The following is a 22,173-nucleotide window of genomic DNA, read 5'->3' on the forward strand; positions in this document are numbered from 1 at the left end:
ACACTCACACTCGCTCTTTGCCACCATGATAAATTCATTGCAGTTCAATGCAATCGATTCATTCATACAGATTCACAACAACTGTCATTCACCCAGTAAGCTGTTATAATTGTAGTTTATCACAGAAAATATAGGTATTGTTATCTTGTCTCTCCATGTGTTGCTGCACTAGTGATTTTCATGCAACCATTGCTGAAAATCTTATAACACAACTACACAGATGCTATCCATTAGTCCATCTTTAGCATGTACCATTATGTGCTAGCATGAAGGAATTAAGCTAATTTAAGGCAAAGTTATGTTGATTCAAATACACATGTAATTGCCTTTGTTTCATGTTTAGTTTGACAGTAAACCTGCACTGGGGGTGGCAATAAAGAGCTTGAAGCCTCTTTTTTTTATTTTTCAATCTCTGCTTGTTGAGAGGTGAGTTGAGTTTATTACCACCATACAGTGCTCATATCTCATGTTTGCTCTCAATTCACAGTGAAAAACTAAGTAAGTACAGTATCCAGTATTCTGTATCGACGATGTGAAAGACACACTGCGATCCTGTTATGGCTCTAATGAGGCCCTTTTGCAGGATCTCAGCGTGAAAGAGACTAATAACGGCACAGCAAGTTTAATCAAGAAAAAGCTGTTGGCTATTATTACATATCATAGTATATGGAGCAAAACCTGGGGCGCTAACTCACAGCTAAGCTCAATGCGTATGAAGTCCCTGATGCCCAGGTTCTCCAAGAAGACCCCGGAGGGAGCACCGGTCTTGAACAGGAAGGAGATGTCGGCACTCAGTTTGCTGTGGAACGTCGGGAAGTGGAGGTAGGACGTCTCTGTGGCAAAGAAGGCTGCGTTCCAGAAATTCTCTTTGGGGAGAAAATGAGTTGAATCATGAATTGATGCTCTTTTCATGATACAGCACTAGATTTATAGGGTATGAATGAAGTGACAAAATACAGATTTTTTTTTCCCGTCAAGACTGAGAGAAAAAAATACACACATGGACTTCTTTACTAACGCTTGGATTTTTTTTTTTTTTTTTGGTGCACATGACCCTGCAATACAAGCTCAGTTTGGGGTGTATTGCTAGGTTAGGCTAGGCTCCAGCACACCCATGACCCAAGCTATTGTTTTTGTTTAGTTTTTTTGTCTGACTCTTCTTCTCTGAATCTTTGACTTGGACTTTACGAATTCTTTTTCTTATTTTATTTTTTTATTTATTTGGACCCTTCTTCTCTGACTCTTGTGAAGACTCCCGCCGATTTTTTCAATTCAGCCTCCTTAATTTGGACTCTTCAATTCAAAGTATGCAACACAGACTCTTAGGTTAAGACTCTTCTTCTCCCACTTAGTTTTTCTTCTTGGACTCTTTAATTCAAACTCTTTCAAACTCTTTCTTCTCAAACTCTTTCATTCACTCTTTTTTTTATTATTTTTGCTTTGATTAGACTTATTTTCAGACACTTTGACTTTTACTCATCATTCATATTCTTCTTTTCTGACTCTTTGGCTCACTCTTCGATTTGGACGTTTCTTTTCCAGATTCTTCTTCAACTTTTTGATTTTTTTTTTTTGGTCCACATCATTAAATCAGACTCTTCTTGGACTCTCTGATACAAATTTTTGTTTTCTCATTCCTTTTTTCCAGACTCTTAATTGTCAAACATTCAAGATTGTTCTTTTATGCCCATTTTTTGTCTGACTCACTCTTGCAGTCAGACTCTTGTTTTCAAACTCTTCCACTCTGACTCTTCAAATCATAGTTTTTGTTTTCAGACTCTTTTTGTCGAATTCTTCAACTCTGACTATTCCATTTGGAATCCTCATTTCTGACGGTTCTTTTTCAGATTAAAGATCAAATGCATATGTGGGAATCAAACCTCGAGCCCTTTGGTCACAGTCCGACGGCTTAACTGCTCTACAGTCACCCCTGCTTCTCCCCTCCCCCAATCTGACTTTACTTGACTAACACGTATGAATGTTTCTCCTGGGGTTCTCTACTGTATGCATGATTTATTTATTTACATACATAGGTGACTGGACTTACTGTCGCCATGGCAACGCAGTGGCCCCACCCGGTAGGCAGCCTCTGAGCCGGTCCGCCTCACGTCGCCTAGTATCAGGGAGCGAACAGGGAGGCTCTCCTTGTGGATCAGCAGGCCTGTGTCCTCAGCCCTGCAGAAAGGAAAATATATACAGTATACGGTTTTATAAACCACGTTCACCAGTTTGTTATTGACGTGTATCATTTCATACACGTCTGTGTTAATTCAATCCAGGACCAAAATGTAGCATCTTGTCATAAATACTTCAATGTTTAGCCACTAGAAGTAGATGCTGGAACTGAGAAATAAAATGCAAAGGCCAGGCGCTAACAGTGTGAATAAAACATACGAGGAGGTTGCAAAGAGCAAAGGCGCAGAAGGCAGTAATTTACGGTCTAGTCATAAAAAATGGATGTTCGGTTAGTTGAAGACGGTAAAAGTTTTACATTGTTATGAAAAAACACCTTGCAAACTGAATGCTGAAAGCAAAAAGTGTTCATTGTTTATGGAATAGCATTTGTTACGTTCTCAAAGACTAAAATATATCTTTAATATTTACAGGAAAAACTTGCAAGTTTATTAAAGACCCTATGTTAGTTTTACACTAGATACATACACTTCTACAAACACTTCTCATATAAGATTTACATAATATTTGTTTTATACAGCACAAACATATTTATTGGCTATACATATTTTATGTGCTACACAACTCATTTCGCTTTTACATATTCGTCCTTTTCTGTACAGCTAATCCTCACAAGGGTCACAAGCTATCCTTGGGCAAGAGGCGGGGTACACGCTAAACTGGTCTCCAGCCAATCGCAGGCATTTACATATTTAATGTCGCATAACGTCATATTTAATGTATATAAACCTTGAATGCATGAAACCATAACCGTTATCCTCATTTGGTGGGGGGCACGAAAGCAGTTCTAAGTAATGCACTCTGCACGCATGAGTGTTCCCTCCTCGACAATAAAACAATTTACTGGAAGTGAGTTTGTTTGCATCAGTGGTTATACTGTTCTTGTCAATATGTCTGTGTATAAGATACGCAGGCAGTACAAAAATATTTCAAGTCACCCAAATGAAACATATTCCACCTTGGTTTGCATAATTGAATCTTTGCTTAAAAATCGACACCTTTATGTTGAGATGAACGGCAAAAGGAATAGATGGGACACACAAAACAATGGACTTCCGCAGGGCTCTGTATTAGATCCAATTTTGTCTAATGTCCACACAAACCATCAGCCAGAGTACTGGAACAACTACGGGAGAAAGACACTCAAATGCTAACCACACTTTGAGAATGCTACAAGAAACGATACCTGAACACAAAACCAAGCAAGAGCCACCTGAACAATCATCAAGCCAACAGAAAATTAAAAATAAAGAGCAATAACAATCTGAGAGACCACTTGTTCCCTATTTATCTACGAGTAACCCTCCATAGAAGACAAAGAGCATGTCTCAAGACGCATCACGGAAAAAGCTCAGAGTAAACTTACCACTACCGCCACCAGTTGGGGTGCTGACCCCAAAACAATGAGACAAACAACCCTGGCACTGTGTCAATCCTCCGCTGAATACTGTGGCCTCATGTGGGCTAGATTGTGCCGTTCCCACAGAATAGATGTAGACCTAAACAAAACATATCGGATCATAACCGGTCCGATCGTCTCTCCACTCCACAACTAATGAGAAGTAATCATGAAAACTGAACGCTAGCTTATATTTACACCCCAAAAATGTATCTTTCCTTTAAACAGTCTGATGGCGTGGCCACGTTAGAGTGCCTTATTGCTGGCTGTGAGTGTGGACACGTCACACAGAGAAAGGCAGAAAAGTGGGGGGAAAGGTCTTACCCGATAGCTACCTTGTCGCAGCATGTAAAATCCCCACAATGAGGTGGCAGAATATATTCTATCTATCATTAAGTAAGTTTCTTTCAGCTTGTCCCTTTCGGGGTCACCACAGCGTGTCAAGCTCTTCCTCAAGCAACTGCAACCCTTCGCAGGGAGCGGAGGCCCCAGTGGGATATGAATCCACAATCGCTGGTTTACCAAGCCAGTGTTCTAACCACTGAGCTACGGGGCCTCATATTCTACCTTTCATAAGAGTGTATATTTTCGCTGTTCAAACATTTTGGACTGTGTAAGCATAGGAATGATGTCTGGTGTTCGATTGACAAGCGGAGGGTTGCGTGCTTTTCAGCGGGAAGACCCACAGCATAACCTCAGACAAAAACAACAAATTGAATTTGAAGTGTAATTTTATAAGCAATTTTTTTAAAATCGTTCATCATCAAATTTTGTTCATACTTTCATGTTCATAACTTTCACTTTACGGGGACTTTAATCATTCCATTCTTGACTACCCGGTGGGCACAGTGGCTGATTGGTTAGAGTTTTCTTTGGGTGCTTGGGTTTTCTCCAACGTCGCAAAAACACGAATTATGTGAGTGCGAATGTTCCAGTTCAGGGTGTCCCCCACTTCTCGCCCCGACACAGATGGGATTGGCGCCAGCAAGCCCGCGACCCTCCTGAGGAAAAGCGGTACGGAAAAGGGATTGGCGGACTATTCGATATAGGTACCATTCTGCGCTGTCAGCATCGCAGTTGCAGTAGCGTTTGGGATCCAAGCAGTCTCCCTGCAGGCCGCAAGCACACTGCCGGCTGCCCGGCTGAGCTCCGGCCCAATAATTCTGACGTCCACCCGGGACAGCGCCGCCGATCCACCAGCTCAAGGGGGACCCATCTTGAATTGACCACAAACATGAAGAAGTCATAAAACAGCTTCTCTTCTGATATTACCGGTCATATGATTGGATCTTATTCGGACTATTCTGTTCAGAATTTTTGGGGGATTCTGTACTGACTCATCTAGGAATCCTTGTTTCTGATTTGAAATTTTTCCACTCTTAACTGTTGGGTTCCTCTTTTCCAGAATATACTTTTTCATACTTTTATTTTCCCAGCTTATCTTTCAGGTCTCTCCTTTCCCAACTCTCCAGGGTCCAAACTCTTATTTCTGAACTTATCTTTAAAGACTCTTCTACTGTCACGCTTCTTTACAGACTGTGCCTGGTAAACCAAATAGAGCCTCACCCGGAGTGTCGAGGAGGCGGGACTTCCTGCAATGGTAGGCCATTTCCTGTTCGCAGTGATCTGATTGGCTGATAACGGCCAACAGCTGCTCCTCGCTGGCAGAATAGTCCAGCTGAACCAGGTACTGATGGTCACCGCTTGATGGATTCACTGTGGTCAGCTCGGTGTTGTTGTGTCGGATCTCCATCCAGGTGTTCTCCTCTGGCAGATAAAATGGAGGATAAAGAAAAACAAATGCATAAATGCATTATTTATTTATTTATTTATTTTTAAACAGTGTGTGCCACACCTGTCATGTTGCAGTAAACCAGTTGAGGTTTGATGGGTCCGCTGCCATCCACGTCAATATAGAAATATCCCGATGTGTTGCCATTGTGTTTGTATGCCTCGCAGGATTGTTCATACACCGCTAGCAGCAAAAGAAGTAGAAAGGTTTACTGAATGGCATCCCGCAAGGTTCAGTTCAATAAACCTCAGGAATTACTTTTTTGCCTGGACTCTTTAGAACAGGGGTGTAAAAGCCAAGGCCTGCGGGCCAATCGACGCCTAAGGAACGACATTTTGTGGCCCCCTACGTGACAGCAAAGGTTTGTGTTCATATGAATGTGAACACTCATTTTCAAAAATGTTGAACACATTTTGGGGCTTCAACAAACATACTGGGTATTATTTCATAACATTTAGGGCCTTCAACGAACCTAAATTTTTAGTAAACTTTAGTCAAGTGGTTTTCAAACTGGGGGGTGCGTCCCGTAGTGTGGTGTTATGATGGGGGGCGGCACAAAATGAATTACCATGAAGACTTTCAATTATTAAGTTACACCCAGCTGTTGTTCTACTGTTGGGGGGGGGGGGTGCTGCATGTGCGTGTGCATGTGTGTGTGTGTGTGTGTGTGTGTATGTGTGTGTGTGTGTGTGTGCGAAAATTTCATCTCCAAAAAGCTGCATAAGTACCTGTGGAAACACTGAGTTAACATATGCATTTTGGTAAATGTTTTCTCTTTTGACGTCTTTCATGAACATACAGGGTTTTTATTGTTAGAGCATCCAACAAGCTGAACATACATTTTTGTAAAGGACACTTTTTTGGCCTTTAAATTATTTTATTCTTTTCATAAAAGTTCAGGACAATTTAGTGTCTTCTGTGAAGGTAGCACGTGACATTTTGTTCATGCAGAACATGTTTTGGGTCATAATATTTGGGGGCTATTGAAAACATGAAAGACATTCGTCAACTCAAGGTTTTTTACAAAAACGAAAGACATTTTAGGGTCTTCATCAACACGTGACTTCGAAATAAATGCAGCAGCTGATCCAAATGAAATATTGCAGTGTGCTGACTTGGCTTGACCTTGCAGGGCCTCTTTCTTTTTCTTTTCTTTTTTCTTTTTTTTTTTTTTTACGTATTTTCCACTATTTTTACTTATGACCCTGGCAGCGCAGTGACTCACAGCTGTGGCAGGTGGCGCCACCATAGCCGCTGTCGCTGCAGTTGCAGTGGAAGTGCGTCCAGGATTGAGTGCAGCGCCCGCCGTGCTCGCAGCGACTCGGAGAACACCTGAAAATATGAAGAAAAAATAATAATAACATAAATACAGATGAAATATTACTCATGGGGAAATGTTGATGGTCGAATATTGAAAAAGTTTGGAGAGTTAGGACGTATGAAATAATGACTATCTCGGATGTTAATGATTTTACTAAATAAAGTACAGTTTATTTTTTTAATTCGGATTTCTGTTCTGTTCTATTTCAGAGTTTCTCATTATTTTAGTTATTTTATATGATGCCCAAAAAAAGTGCTGAGCAACTTATATCGGATAAAAATGTTGTAATCGTCAGAGCACAAGTAGATGATGAAATCTCTGTAGTCCTTTTTTGTTTTTAGTGGTTGATTGTTATTGTATGGTAACAACCTTGGCTAAGGGCAGTCAGACTTAAAAGTGACGTGACAATCAAACAAAATCAAATAACATCAGACATTCTATGAGAAAGATATGAGTGGCGCTCATCTAAGCACCATCTGTTTTGAGTACGTTTTTTTCTATTGATCTGTTTCGGATATAACATGAAAAGCATATGACAAGCCTGATCTCATTTGCATCCTTTGTAATTAAGTATAAAAAACTATAAAATTAACACCCCCCCCAAAAAAAATGGTTTTATGTTTTCAGGTGTGTGTATTTTGACACCAGTGCAGATAACTTGCACTTGGAAACTAAACATGATCCTACACAAGTAATTATACCAAAGCATATAAATTGACAAAATGAATTAAGCAAAAGCCATGATATAAACAAAAATTAACATATTCAATGTTTTACATTTTAAAGGACTGCTTCAATTATTTCTCTGCTTTTTCCAATGTTTTTTTTTTTTGCACTAATAAGCCTGCAAGGGAATATTTCAAACTGATTTAAATTTGACATCATTAACCCCCCACCCCAAAAAAGGATTTTATTTATAATATTCCTGCAGCTTTTCATACAGGTTTGGTGTCTGATTTCATCTTTTTTTATGTGTTCATGTATATGCATCCATTCATTTTCTTAGCCGCTTATCCTCACAAGGGTTGCAGGGAGTGTTGGAGCCTATTCCAGCTGTCAACGAGCAAGGTACACCCTGAACTGGTTGCCAGCCAATCACAGGGCACATGGAGACAAACAGCCACACTCACAATCTAGGGGCAATTTTAGAATGTTCAATTAATGTTCCATGTTTTTGGGATGTAGGAGGAAACTTGTGTGCCCAGAGAAAACCCACGGAGGCACAGGGAGAACAAGCAAACTCTACACAAGGAGGGCTGGGATTGAACCCAGGTTCTCAGAACTGTGAGGCCAACGCTTTCCAGCTGATCCACCGTGCCACCCATATGTACATACATATCCTAAAAGAATGTTTATTATAACCTGCTTCCACATCGGTGAGATTGAAACATGAATTGAAACATAAACCAATAATTTAGATACCTCTTAGTACAGAAGTGACGTGACAACACAGAACAGTACATTATCCCCGGTATATTTCTCGAAAGACTCTTAACTGATAGATAGATAGATAGATAGATAGATAGATAGATAGATAGATGGATAGATAGATAGATAGATAGATAGATAGATAGATAGATAGATAGATAGATAGATAGATAGATAGATAGATAGATAGATAGATAGATAGATAGATAGATAGATAGATAGATAGATAGATAGATAGATAGATAGATAGATAGATAGATAGATAGGTGACAAGATTATGCAGCTGTTTAGTTAGTAAAATTCTGGGTGATCGGGCGCGAGAAGCACGCAATTAGGTGACATAACCTGTGCAGCGAGTTAAACCTGCTCACAGTATGGACTACAATGAAGTTGAAAGTTCTCACTTTTTCACAGTATTGTAAATCCTTCAGTTAGACAGTCCTTAACTTCCATGACCAATTTATGACAGCCCACGTCGGGCTAACGCACAATGTACTGCAAAGTTAGCGCACGAATAAAACGGTATTGTTTATATGTAAATTTAAAAAGTAAAAATGAAAAATACACTTCTTACAAATGAAGACAAAAAGTATGATGATAGTGACATTGTGCATTTCTTTTCACTTTTATGTGTTTTTTACCATCACTGTGCATTGTAGAGTCAAGAGTCAGCAATCCCCTTCTCGCCACAATACACAGACCTGCAAATTGGGTGTGATCTAAACTGCTTGCAAACGTTGGGGAAATGAATCATCAGCATACTACTGTGCTTTGCTGAGAAACAAACTCGTTACCCTGTTGGGGAAATGGCTGCATTGCTTCTCTTGTTTCTGAAGATGCAGAAATACTCCTGTGTATTCACTTTTGACATTAGAGTATTTTTCTTTGGTCCACTGTAGGTGGTGGAAGAGTTCAAAGTGGAAGCAAATTCAAAACAGAACGGCCAACGTCAATTGAAAGTATCACCGGACTTTCCAACTGGTGGAACTAAAGGGCATTACAGCACAACCGAGGGGGACCAGTCAGCATTACAGACAAGTGAGTGTAGTCATGATTTTGGGATGGTTCAGGCAATTCTGTATCAATCATTGGCGGGCCATATTGAATTGGTCAATGGGCCAGATATGGCCCGCAAGCTGTAAGTTGCCCATCCCTGGTATAGAGTATAGTATAGTAGTACAGAGTATCCAACCATCCATTATCTGACCCACTTATCCTCATAAGGGTCACGGCAGTGCTGAACCCTACCCAGCTAACTACGGACAGGAGGCAGAGTACACCATGAACTGGTTGCCAGCCAATCACACAGTGGTATACTGTATATTATAGGAGAAAAAAAAGAAAGAACAAAGTACAAATCTTGAGAGGTTCAATTTGACTTTTACTTCATTTGACCCGACTGAAAACTTGGGTGGCGTTTCTTTTCCTGACACGCAACAGTAAGGATATTGGAGTGGAGGCGTAATAATAAGCTCCCATGGAGTCAGACTACCACACTGGCCCGCCGTTGAAAAACGACATTTTCCACCTGACTTGCGTTCACTTCAATCAATGCGTCCACGAAGCATATGGCTGTTACGCGCTAACCACTAACAACACAATTGATGCAAAATGGAGGAATTGTGACCTAGGCAAGGACATCAGCTTGCTTCGTTAAAGCGTTAGCTCGTTTTATTCCCCACACGTTTCCAGCCGCATGTTTTTTTGTTGTTGTCCTTTTTTTACATCAGACAGTTTGCTAATTGTTGTGAGCGTTGCATTAATTGCGAGCCGGTTCGTCAGCCAGACCAAGCTCAACAATTAGTTCTGCTTCGGCGGTATCACGCCATGTGATGTTAGCGCTCTGACTGAGAGTCTGTGGCCGGATTGACACCATGTGGTTCAAGTGACACGTAAAAACAGCAAGAACAACAACTTGCTGCATTGGAGGCGACAGAACATTATATAAAATATCATTATGGTAAATGATAGTTGTATAAAATATTAAATTAAGAATATTAATTACTGTTTTGCAACTTCATGACACAATAGCGTAGCAATTAGCATCATGCCTTCCCACTCCTCGGCCTCCCTTTGTGATAAAGATATGGAATTTATTTGCCGACGTGAGGGTGATAATTAGTGACTTACACTGTTTGACAATGGATGCAAAGTGAACGGTCACCTCCACGGCGTGGCAGCCACAGGCATAATATAAAATATCATAATATTATTAAATATGTATTTCAAGTTCATTTTATGATTTTTTTTTTACATCCTTGTCGGTCATCCCGGACGCTGGATTTGTTTTACCCGAATATCAAGAACAGTCTGCGTTACGGCCGCGACGAGTCAGTGTTCAGTGATTTCCGTGACAAAATACAGACGTTACGTAACATTTGAGAACTTTGTACCGTGTTTTCCGGCCTATGAGCTGCAACATTTTTCACACGCTTTCAACCCTGCGGTTTATGCAGTGATGCGGCTAATTTGTGCATTTTTTCTAACGGCCGCAAGGGGGCACTCGGGCGGAAAAGGTAAGAGTGAGACCGGTGGAATATATGTGCCGAGGAAGTGACTTTTACCACTCTGATCCTGTTAGTGCTGCACTATCGTGTTACTGCCGTGTCTCAGTGATTGTTACCGGTATGTTTTTTTTTAACCGGCCATGTTAGCGCATCGCTAGTGTTGGGGTGGCGCAAGCGTTAAATTCTCTGTGTGCCGTCTTTCTTGTATATCTGGTGTTTCAATGTGGGTTTCAATATGGGCACTTGCGGCTTTTACACAGCTGTGGCGTATGTATGTAGCAAATGGTATTTCCTTTACAAATGTACTGGGTGAGGCTCATAACCAGGTGCGCTCTAGTAGGCTTTCTTGGCATTTTTACAAAAATGAAATTCACATATTGCAGTATGACACGCTGTGGCGACCCCTAACGGGACAAGCCGAAAGATAAAGACACTGCAATCCCCAGCATGTCAAGTGGCATTTTTTTTAAATCATTGCTAACAATGATTTATTTATGTTAATTATTCACTAGTAGTAGTGTCAACAGACTGTGTGCTCATCCACCATTTTTATTTTGTTGTTAACTAACTGTTACATTATTTATTCAAAAACCATGAGCAAGTGCCGTGTCATTGTTAGGCACTTTCATCCTTGTCACTCATTTGTACTACTCGCCAGTGTTTGCTACTTTTCCCGAAAATAAAGCGGTTCTTTATCATAGTCGGCGTATCTCTCTCATTTTTATGATTCAATATTGCCTTAGTATCAGCTTCACCCGTTGGTGTGCATTAATGTCAAGCCCCGTATATGGAAAATTAAATATCATATATATATATAAAGTCCATTAAAGGTGGAGAAATATTAAATATGACGGAGATGTTACAACAGTCAAATGTATACAATATTACCTATGATGCAAATATGATGTATTATAATCGTGTAGGATATTCATTCCAGTCAACATGTTATTTAGCTAGCAACCTAAAAACTTAGACTAGCACGGACTGAATTCCGCATTAAAAACCGACCTGTCAATGATCCCACAGGTGTCAATCAGGAGGCCACTGTAGTTTCCCAGCATCCTTTGCTGCACCAAGATGAGGTCTACTTGTTGCTGGTCCACAGTCAGTTGGCGGAGGCAACCCTGGAAAGCGGTAAAAGGGTTCCTGCAGTCCTCCCTCCTCTCATCCTCCACAGGACATCCTCAACAGAACATAACCTTTGAAATTTGACTGCATATGATGTCGGAGAAGCTTGTCAGATGTACGCCTACCACCGAAGAAGAGGTCCTTCTCCATCGCGACGGTGAAGGAAGGGCTGGATTGAGCCGTGTCATCTTTGTCCACGCTGACGCTCAGGTGTCCTTGTCTGGACTTCAAATCCACCGAATGCCACTGACCGTCGTCCAGACCAGAACCTGACAACCGGTCCACACAGACTCCCAATCAAGTATTGTAAGCATTTTCTTTCTTTACATTTAAATTGTGAAGGCACAGAACATAACCACAACACTGACTTTGATCCTGGTTTTATCAATATCTAATAAGAACTCAAAGTTAGCGCTAACTCAGAATTGACAACCTTAAATCCTCAAGAACCATTCTCTCACAGAAAAGAACACCAGGAGCAACAAAACCCTTTTGACATCTAAAGTGAGTTTTTCTACCTGTATAAAAAAAAAAAAAAGCTCTAGTGTGTCGCATTTATGAAATCAATGAATAGCTATGGAGAACTCCAAATTTTAATGTCAGCAAAGTCATTAAATAAAGCCAAACTTCAACAATCCGCCTGGAGCGAACCATAAATACCAAGTGCTTCTGTGTTCCGTCATCATTTTATCTTGGGTGGAGTGTCGATAACAGTCAACTTGAATCCAAGAGGACTACTTCACTGGAAAATACAAACTATAGATTTGGAAAGTAATAGCCAATTAAAATGTTTATTTTGTCTTGTTAATGTGATTTTGCTCCTGAGCCTCAGCATACAGCGTCAGCACATTAGGGATGCTGATATAACCCCACTACCCCCCCCCACACACCCACACATTGTAACTTGTCATATAAGAGGCGTGAACAATGTTTCTTTTTAATAATGCTCATATACCACAGAACATTAAATATTCTACTCTTTTTTTTCTTGTGGATTTTTCCAGTTTGCCTACAGGAGGTGAAACTGCTCCACAAATAATGGCACCATGTGACACACATATTGAAAAGATTTTTTTTTTTACAAGAGCAATGTGATATTCAAATTTATAATTACTGTACATTTCAAAAACAAAATAACTAACTGATTATTTCAATTACATCCTCATGATCTATATTCTAAAGTCACAGAGAGCCACAGCAGATAGAGATACCGGACCTTACTCAAATTTAATTCTAAGATAACAATAACGCCAACTGAACCCTAACCCACATCGTGCATGTTTCTGGAATGTGGGCGTGCACGGGGAGAACATATATTTCATGCTTCGTACTGACCTGCCTTGAGCTCCAGCACCACCTTGCCAGCCTTCTGTACCCGCAGCCTGAGCCGGCTGTCGCTCAGGTACACCCAGATGACGACACCCAGCCGAGGAAGCTGGAAGGTGAACAGGAGGCCCTCCCGGTTCCACGTGCGGAACTGAAACCCCACGGACACTCCTGCAGCGGGTGCCGAGTCTGCCACCCTTGCTCCTGGCAACTGGAGGAAGCCTTGGGGCCCGGGGAAGGTGGCAGCCACAGCCAGAGTCTGCTGGGCACACGTGAAGGTGACATTGCCCTGGGAGACAAAAAAAAAAAAAATCAAAGCAGCATAAGGATGAATATTAATCAACTGTGGGGCGTTGGGTGGGGTGGGGGCGTGTCTTTGTGACCGTGGGTCACTGCGCTCCTCATCAGTGAGTCTCCTTAAATGTGACATTAGCAACATTAGCATAACCATGAGCAGCCAATTGCATTAGCAACACAAAACTGGTGGTGTTGGGGGGGGGGGGGGGGTCATAGACAGGTTGTTTATGGTGGGGTGAAGTTAAGTTTAGTCGTAATACAGAATAGATGCACATTCAACTGTTATGTAACAAAGGCAGTAAATGCTTTTTGTTGTCTTTTTTTTTCCTCTCTGCCGCCTCTCAAACTTCATGCTACCAGTCCTCAAAAGTTCCATTGCCCTGATGATGTCACTTAAAGTATGTTTGTGGGTCAATTTACATAAATTCAGGTTCAGGAGGGCCATACAAAGAATTGGAGAGAAAAACAAGCTCCTGCCCCGTCTCCATATGCACATATACACTGCCTGTCGTTTAGAGAAATCATCCCTCGAAGAGCCTCCATTGGATCGTTAACGGAGCATGCGAATAGCTCCACTTTCTTCCCCCAGTATTCATCATTTTTGTGTGAACTTTTTTTCCCGTGGCAATGCTCCCCGGTGAGTATGAATTTTCAAAAGCTGCTGAGGTCCAAATGGCCAATATGGAGATGTTATGCTGAGAGACTCCTTTCCCCATCGCTATCATAAAAAGTCAATAAGTTGTAAACATAATCTATGTATCAGGGCCGTCAGATGGCAAGATCCCATTTATTAATTAATGCTAAGATGGAAAAACTAATTTTTCAAATGTCATCATTAAATGACACCATGAATAATCATGCTTCTATTAGAATTATAGACAATGTTATCATTTCATAGCTAGGAAGATTAGCATCTAACTAGCCTTGGAGTTGGAATAAAGGGCTCCATTTTTGCAAACAGTGTATCTCCGGCGTGGGAGCTCTCAAACTCTCAATCATTATTGAATTTTATGAAAATCATCATCATTTTTATGTACTGCAACTGCCAGGCACACTTACGGGGGTTGGGCATACAAACAATCACGGCAGGGAGTGGTGAGGGCGGTCTCCAAGTGCCAACTTTACAGCATTGATCTGTGATCTCCTGCAATGCCAATTTTACATCATCCGCCCGTGGTGGTCTGCTCGCATTTCCGTATAAAACGTACTTTGCGTCATCCTCCCGGACCCGTTTATTCTTTTGTCATGTCAAAAACTGTCATGGTGTGCACTTGTGAGCCGCATTTAAAGAGGATGAGAGGAGCCGCTTCGATGGACATGAATGAAGTCGGCTGTGATCACGACCTCAGCAATCCAGACATCCCTCTTGTAAATGTGCCGCTTGAACTGGTCCATGGACTTACCAACACTGGGGCCAACCTGGATGGAAAAACTAAGCCACGCGCCGGGCTGGATTTACATCGCTCACCAAAAGAGAGCCCAGCATGTTACATTTTACGCTCGGCTACTGGTGAGCTACTTTAATTTCGTAGCTTGTTACCAGTTTAAAAATCTAATCTATTTCAAAGCTATAGCTACCCTTGAACTACATTGATTTCATAGCTCTGTGGATATCAATCCATCTATCTTCATAAAGTAGCCTAATTTTACTTCTGAATGATCTTAATTGTATTGCTTGTAACCAGTTTTAAAATCCTATGTCATAGATAGGTACTAACTTAATTTCATAGCTATATAGATAAAGTACTTTATCATCGTAGCTAATTATCCATAAACTAGCCAAACTTTACTGCTCTCTCGCTGTAAAGTGGCGCCACAGTGGATGACCAGTTAACGCATCTGCTTCACAGTTCTTAGACCTGTTCAAATTTTGGCCTCGCCATTGCTGAAAGTCCACGTTCTCCCTGTGGCGCCATGGGTGTTCTCCAGGTTTCCTCCCACATTCCAAAAACATGGTATGATAATTGCCCGTGCACCGTAGGTGTGAATGTACAGTGAGCGCAAATTTTAATGTTAATCTGCTTTGTGTCCTCTAATAATGACTTGGGTAAAAATTACTTTATAAACTGCGCACCTGTAAGGCAAAAAATATAATGCCCCTATTCTGCCATGCTACAACTGATGCGATGAGGTAAAATAACCAGAGTAAGTATCTACTGTATGTTTCTGTGCACCTGCTTGCTAGATTTATTTCAGCCATGACGTTTTATGATGAATTTTTAACACATGATCATTGGAAGTCTTATTTTTAATCAAAGGAGAGAGAAACCAGTTCCCTGTGTCAAGACGAGTAGGGATTTGCATGATGGGGCCAGTACTGCAGTCCCCATACCACATCCACTTTCAACACAACAAAGGTAAAACAATATTGCTTGGATTCCATCTATAATGTTTGCATGGAATGCCAAGATTTATTGAAATGTTGCTCACAAAATGTGAAGCCAATTAGCACAAATGGGAAGGTCATCACTGTCTCTCCGTTTGACGTTTGACCTTATTAGGAAAGCCGTCATGGACTGACCATCACAGTGGCTCGGCGGTCGCCACGTCTGGCCATCGCGATCAGGTTATGCTGGTTGTACGCCAAATTCTCAAGGCAGCCTCGGAACCAACTGTCGGGAATACCGGGAAGTCCGCCCACGTTCAGCTGGAAGACACCAAGATGGAGAACCTGAAGCATGACAGACCGACAAGAAGCCCGATGGCGGCAATGGTTTTTGGAGAACCTGCTGAATGCGCCAGTGGTGGAAACTAGGCGGCAGGTCCACTGTCTCCCTGTGCTGGTCCACGGTGAGGTTGCACCGACCAGCGTGACATTCTATAGCCAGCAGGTGCCACTGTTGGTCATCCAAGAGGCTGCCCAACGAAGCCACATATAGACGCCTGGGACTGGAAGTCCATGCTAGGAGGGGAAAAAAAACAGAGGCTGTCAAGGTTGATCTTGCATTAGAAGAAGTGCCTCACCAGGATCCCTAAAAAAATGTGATCCTTGAAATTTGTAAACAGTCCATCCCGTAGGGTGTTCCATCTTTGATTAGTTCAGAATTCAGTGTCCTTTTCTTACAGGTATTGTTTCAAATAAGTGGTGCTAAATTCAGCACAAAGTGCGGTACATGGCACCTAAAAAAATGCGTGAGAAGTCTCACACACTTTTTTATCATATGAGCTGTTTGTTATTTGAGAACTACAATAGACAAAACTGAAGAATAACTTTCGAACAAGACATCAAACAAAGTTGCAAGAAAAAGTTTTGTTTATTCCGGAGACAATGTTGTCTCCCAGCAGGAGGTTGAAAGTCGGGTTGTCGTATCTCATCGTCATCTTCATCATCACAGGAAGAAAAAGTGGAGATGCAAAGCCAAATATTCCGGCGTTCACGCCAAACGTGAGACGCTATAAATCTTTGATGAGCGTCGGCGGCTCCAAATTAGCAAGGCCAGGTTCCCTCAGGTCCGGCTCTGTGGGGAGATCGAAGGAAGGAAAAGCTCCAGAAGAAACCCAACGCAGTCATTAAAAATGTATCCATTGGTGTCGGGGGGGAAACCGAGAAAGAAGATGATGGACAAAACATCTTCGTCTCAAAATGAGGAGGCGGGTGTTTGCCTTCAAGTCAACAACTTATTTACAATCCAAAGAATAAATATCTTATTTTGTCCCTGGACTGGGCATGATTATGAGAAGAAGTGAGAGTAGAAATAGTAGTTATAGTCATTGAAATGGAAGTAGTGATAGCAGTAGTTGTTGCAGTGGTAGTGGAAGAGGAACTAGTAGTTGTACTAGTAGAAATAGTATGAGCAAAAGTGGAACTAATACTACTAATAGGAGTAGAAGTAGTAGTTGTTGTTGGAGTAGTACTATTAGCAATTGAAGCAGTAATGATAGTACCTGCAGTCGTATCACTATGAGCAGGAGCATTAAGCATTGGTAGAAGTATACCAGAAGAGTATTAGTACAAGTAGGATTATAGAAGAAGGAGAAGGAGGAGTACTGCTCAGAGTCAACATACTAGTTTTAGCAAATGAATAGTTCAATGAGAAATCTCATTAGGATGATTTGTATTAGATACTGTATTCATCATAGTGAAAGTAGTAGAAGATGTGGAATTGGAAGTGGAATTCCTAGTAGTGATATTGGGAATAGTATTAGTCATAGGAAAGTTTTAAAGTGTGCATTTTTCCAATGAAATGCAAATGTTTTTGATAAACAGGAGAAGTGTGAAGATGAAACATTCGTTCCAGGCAAAAGCAGTCAAAGAAAACATTATTGCATAAACAATATTGCATATGAGCAGTGAATAGCAAATCTGATTTTCAAGTTTCACTCGAGCGCACCAAGCTAATGACAAACGTCTGAAGTGAAAGCAGGACTCACAAGTAAGTCAGTGGCTCATCGTATGGCTTTTAACAATTGAAGCAGGACACACAAAGGATATTACATCTACTTTGGAGAAACTCCATGCATCCATCTTTAGTATCGCTTACCCTCACAAGAGTCGCAGGGAGTGGTGGAGCCTATCGCAGTTGTTAACGGGCAGGAGGCAGGGTACACCCTGAACTGGTTGCCAGTCAATCGTAGGGCACAGACAGATCACTCACAATCACACCTATGGGCCATTTAGAGTGTCCAATTAATGTTGCATGTTTTGGGATGTGGGAGGAAACCAGAGTGCCCGGAGAAAACCCACGCAGGCACGAGGAGAACATGCAAACTGGGCTGGGATTTAAACTCCGGTCCTCAGAACTGTGTGGCCTAAGATCAAACCATTTGCCCCACTCTGCACCCGCAAACAATAAAACTCGACCTTGAAATCTGACTTAAAGCCCTACTTTATAGCCTTACCTCTGCTTTGAACTCCAAACACTTGCGAAACCCTAACCTTGGCTTGAAGCCATACTTGAAACCTCAACCCAGGCTTAAAGGCCTCTCCCTTGTTTCAAACCCCTTTGCTGTGTTTGGTTAGTACTGTACGTTGTTACCTTGTTGCTGTTCTCCTGTGGTCACCATGATGACTTTTCCCGCCTTCAGCTCCACACTGAGTCCGAGTCCCGAGGCTCCTTTAGCATGCAGCAGCGTACCACAATTCTTCAGGCTCTTGAACTTCAGCGAGACCCCCTCCTCATTATCCTTCTCCTCTTCACTGGATGAGCTCCTTGACACGCCGCTCCACCAGTACGCCACAATGCTGCCCTCGCCATCCAACGACATCACGTCAGAAGCTGAGGAGCATGAGTCACGACCATGTCCACCAATGAGAAGACCTTCAAGAGCAGGCTGGTTACAAGTGTGCTTACTTAGGACTTATTTGATCATTTTTAGAGGGAAAATCTCAAAGAGCACTGAGCGCAGTTTGCTTTAGAGAAGTACATGAAGAACCACAACGAGACAAATAGGAAAACCAACCCTTAAAACCTTACAATGTCCTGAAACCCTAACTATGATTTGAAACTCTAATTTGAAATCCGAACACTTGTTTGAAACCCAGAAATTGCCTCGAAACACTTTTTTCAAGCCTTATTTGAAACCCAACCCTTGGCTTGAAATGCTCCTTTGAAACACTAACTGCCTTAAAAGCCTAATTTGAGACCCTAAACTCAGTTTCGAACCTTAAACCTGACTTGAAACTTGAAATTTAACATTACCCCAGACATGAAGCCTAACTTTGAAACCCTAACTGAGTCTTGAAACCCTAAGCACATCTTAAAACCCTAAATACAAGCTTTTTCAGGTTTCAAAGCCTTTTTAGAAACCTAGCCCCAGGCTAAAAACTTGATATTGAAACCCCAACTCTTATTTGAAACCATTCTCCAGGCTTGAACTCCTACTTTGAAACTCTAGCTGTGGTTGAAAAACTTGTTCTAAAACCCCACCTCTGTTTTAAACCCTAATTTGAAAACCTAGCCTTTGTTTTAAACCCCAGTCTTGGTGTGTAACCCTAGTTTGAAACCTAAGCCCAGGCTTTTTTCAAACTCCAACCATATGTTGAAATGTATTTAAAACCCTAATTTCAAGGAGTTTAAGTGTCACACTGACACACATTTACATGATGTGGCACAAAATTAGATATCCAAGTTTCCAGATTAGCCCAGTAAGAAACAAGACTTGTGAAATATAAATGGAATAATATAACTAAAAATAAATTAAAACTGTAATTTGAAATTCCAAATCTTTTTTGAAGCCCTAACCATGGCTTCAAACTCTGAACCTAAATTGAAACCCCACTGACCTCAAACCCTTAACGTTGGCCTGAGACTCAATTTGAAACTGTAAGCCTTTTTTTTATTCCCTGTGGCTTTGAAACTTAACCCTGACTTCAAACACTAATTTGTTATTTGCTGCTTGCCTTCAATAAAATATGACGACGTGCGATGTGATAAGAGAGAGGTGAGTCATAAAGGCCAGACTGCGTGTCTGTCGCTGCCGAAGTGTCAGGAGAACCAAACTAAATTCAAATTGGAGGAAGAAGAGGTGTGATGTTATGTTTTTATGTTCCTTCATTAAAGTCTGATGGTCCACTAGCGCCTGTTCTAACGAGCAGAAGTGGGCGACTCACTGTAAGGGCAGCCGTAGACCTCCAGCCGCAGTCCGATGCGTCCATCGGGGTTCCGACCCACGGGAAGCAGACGCAGGAAGCGAGCGATGGCCGACCGCTGCAGCTTGTGCTGGACCACACTGTCCGCGTTGATGTTACCTGAAAAAGACTGAGAACAAAAAAACAACACTGTACTACGGAACACAATCATGTTAACTATATATCCTCAATAAATAAATCAAATGAGTGGTTAGGGTGGAGACCAATACTTGGATATACTTTGTTTTTGCAATTTTAATTTTCGGGGTGTGTCCCAATACTTTTGAGCAAACTCCATATTTTCCTCAATTTAGTCTCGCCATGTTTTTGTTCAATTTTCACTTTCTTGAACTGTCCCAATCCAGTTTTCCCCATTTGTCACACAACGATGTTGCTTGGATGGCAGCATGTGTTGCGCCATAACCTGTATGTACCTTTCAGCATAAATGGTGCCTTCACAGATTATTGAAGTTATCTATGCCTTGCGCACTGACACAACCTCTTACTGTCGCAGATATTTTTGGCCACATTTTCTTTCCTTTTCACTTTCTGCATATACTCTTGCTCATATTATCCTCTCTTGTTGTATATACCAAAACTTTTATCCACATTTTTTCGACTAAGGTTAACCAATGCTTCTGTCTCAATTTTTTTCAGTTTTTTTCTGTTCCTGTACATGTACATGTACACAAATGTTTGTCTAAAGCTCCACATTTTCTTAAAATGTGTGTCCCAACATATTCATATTTTCTGTACTTGCAGTATGTGTCCTAATATTTCTGTCTACTTATCGTCGTCATCTCTTGCATCTGTCTTGGCTGCATTTTTAATCCGGCAGCACGCTGGACGTATTAAATTAGCCTTCGGCTGTGCTGTGGTCTGCGGAGGCGTGTTCCCGGGCAGTTAAATGGTGGCGCATGGCTCAGAAATGGCAACAGGTTGTCCACGTCAGCAGCAGCTCATCCTCTGTTCTGCGTGCATTATTAACGAGGGCTCAAAACGATCATGATAAATGTGATTACCTGGGCAGGATGGACAGATCCCTGCAGGTCACTATAGTATACTGTTTAAAAAGGAAATCAGCCACTAATGACGCTAGTTACAGCTAGTTTTACAGCCTGAAGTATGACTGCGGTAAAGTGTATTTCAGTCTCAATATATGAGTTTATTACATTTTGATCTGGACAGCCTTGTTAGCTCAGCAGGCAAAGATTACAAGCAACAGTATTGGGAGTTACGTGAGCATTTCAGCTAATGAGTCGAACACAGACCCAACTGCGGGAATTCTAAGGAACCTTTTGTTTATTCACACTTTGGCCTTGATGGAGGAGTGGTTCTAGTATTATAATTATGTGTGTGAGCGGAATTACATTTTAAGAAAAATACTAAATCAATTTCCCCAAGAGCTTGTGCAGAGGAAGAAGGAATCACTAGAAATTGTACATGTACACCGATGCTGTCCTCCAGCCGGTGCTGCCTCCAGTTGTGACCGGTGTCACTGAACATGAGCATGTAAGAGGTCAGCCAATCAGAGCTGCCGTAGCGTCCCTGCGTGGACACCGCCGTGATGGTGGTCCGTTCCCCGAGGTCAACCTCCAACCACTGAGATGAGTCGGAGGTCAACGGAGACCAACCTCCTGCTCCTGAAAACAGAATGAGGTAACAAAAAAAAAATCAAAACAAAAGTCCTTTTCACATCGACAATATGAACCAGCATCTTCCTGGATTCTTGTCCAGTGTCTCGAGTTAAAGTGTGGGATAGGGGGCTTGAGGACACCCAAAACGTGATCAGGCTAGTGGTGTAGCAAAGGCATAACAGCATCTGTTTGTAAGAAGAAGAATCGGAAAGCCAGCTGAGTGTTAGGTACCAATGGAGAATAGGGAGCGGAGTTGACACAAATTATCCAGGTGTGGCGTACAGTTAAAAAAATAAGTATTTGAACACCCTGGTATATTGTGAGTTCTCCCACTTAGAAATCACAGAAGGGTCTGAAATTTTCATTCTAAGTGCATGTCCACCCTGAGAGATCAAAGACGTTTCTGGGCTGTTGCTGAGAAACACGCAGTTTTAGTTCCCTTCAAATATTTTCTATTGGGTTTCGGTCTGGAGACTGGCTAGGCCATGCCAGAACCTTGACATGCTTCCTATGGTTTATGGTTTTCCTGGAGGTGTGCTTCGGGTCATTGTCATGTTGAAAGACCCAGACATGACCC

General features: G+C 41.6%; 1 protein-coding gene across 1 annotated transcript in view; it reads right to left on the reverse strand.

The window, feature by feature from the left end:
- The window catches only part of LOC133511036 (contactin-associated protein-like 4), a 76,647-nt gene that overhangs the window by 18,799 nt on the left and 35,675 nt on the right, over positions 1 to 22,173 (reverse strand). The window contains exons 3-16 of the mRNA XM_061839621.1: positions 21,409 to 21,602; positions 19,942 to 20,089; positions 18,368 to 18,607; positions 16,118 to 16,293; positions 15,913 to 16,038; positions 13,104 to 13,383; positions 11,894 to 12,037; positions 11,649 to 11,823; positions 6,610 to 6,716; positions 5,448 to 5,567; positions 5,159 to 5,359; positions 4,646 to 4,808; positions 2,048 to 2,175; positions 696 to 866 (exon numbers count right to left, since the gene is read on the reverse strand). Of these exons, the coding sequence (XP_061695605.1) occupies positions 696 to 866; positions 2,048 to 2,175; positions 4,646 to 4,808; positions 5,159 to 5,359; positions 5,448 to 5,567; positions 6,610 to 6,716; positions 11,649 to 11,823; positions 11,894 to 12,037; positions 13,104 to 13,383; positions 15,913 to 16,038; positions 16,118 to 16,293; positions 18,368 to 18,607; positions 19,942 to 20,089; positions 21,409 to 21,602 (2,373 nt within the window). The remainder of the gene's footprint in view (positions 1 to 695; positions 867 to 2,047; positions 2,176 to 4,645; positions 4,809 to 5,158; positions 5,360 to 5,447; positions 5,568 to 6,609; positions 6,717 to 11,648; positions 11,824 to 11,893; positions 12,038 to 13,103; positions 13,384 to 15,912; positions 16,039 to 16,117; positions 16,294 to 18,367; positions 18,608 to 19,941; positions 20,090 to 21,408; positions 21,603 to 22,173) is intronic.

The sequence above is a fragment of the Syngnathoides biaculeatus genome, chromosome 13 (assembly GCF_019802595.1).
Source record: "Syngnathoides biaculeatus isolate LvHL_M chromosome 13, ASM1980259v1, whole genome shotgun sequence".
Classification (NCBI taxonomy): domain Eukaryota; kingdom Metazoa; phylum Chordata; class Actinopteri; order Syngnathiformes; family Syngnathidae; genus Syngnathoides; species Syngnathoides biaculeatus.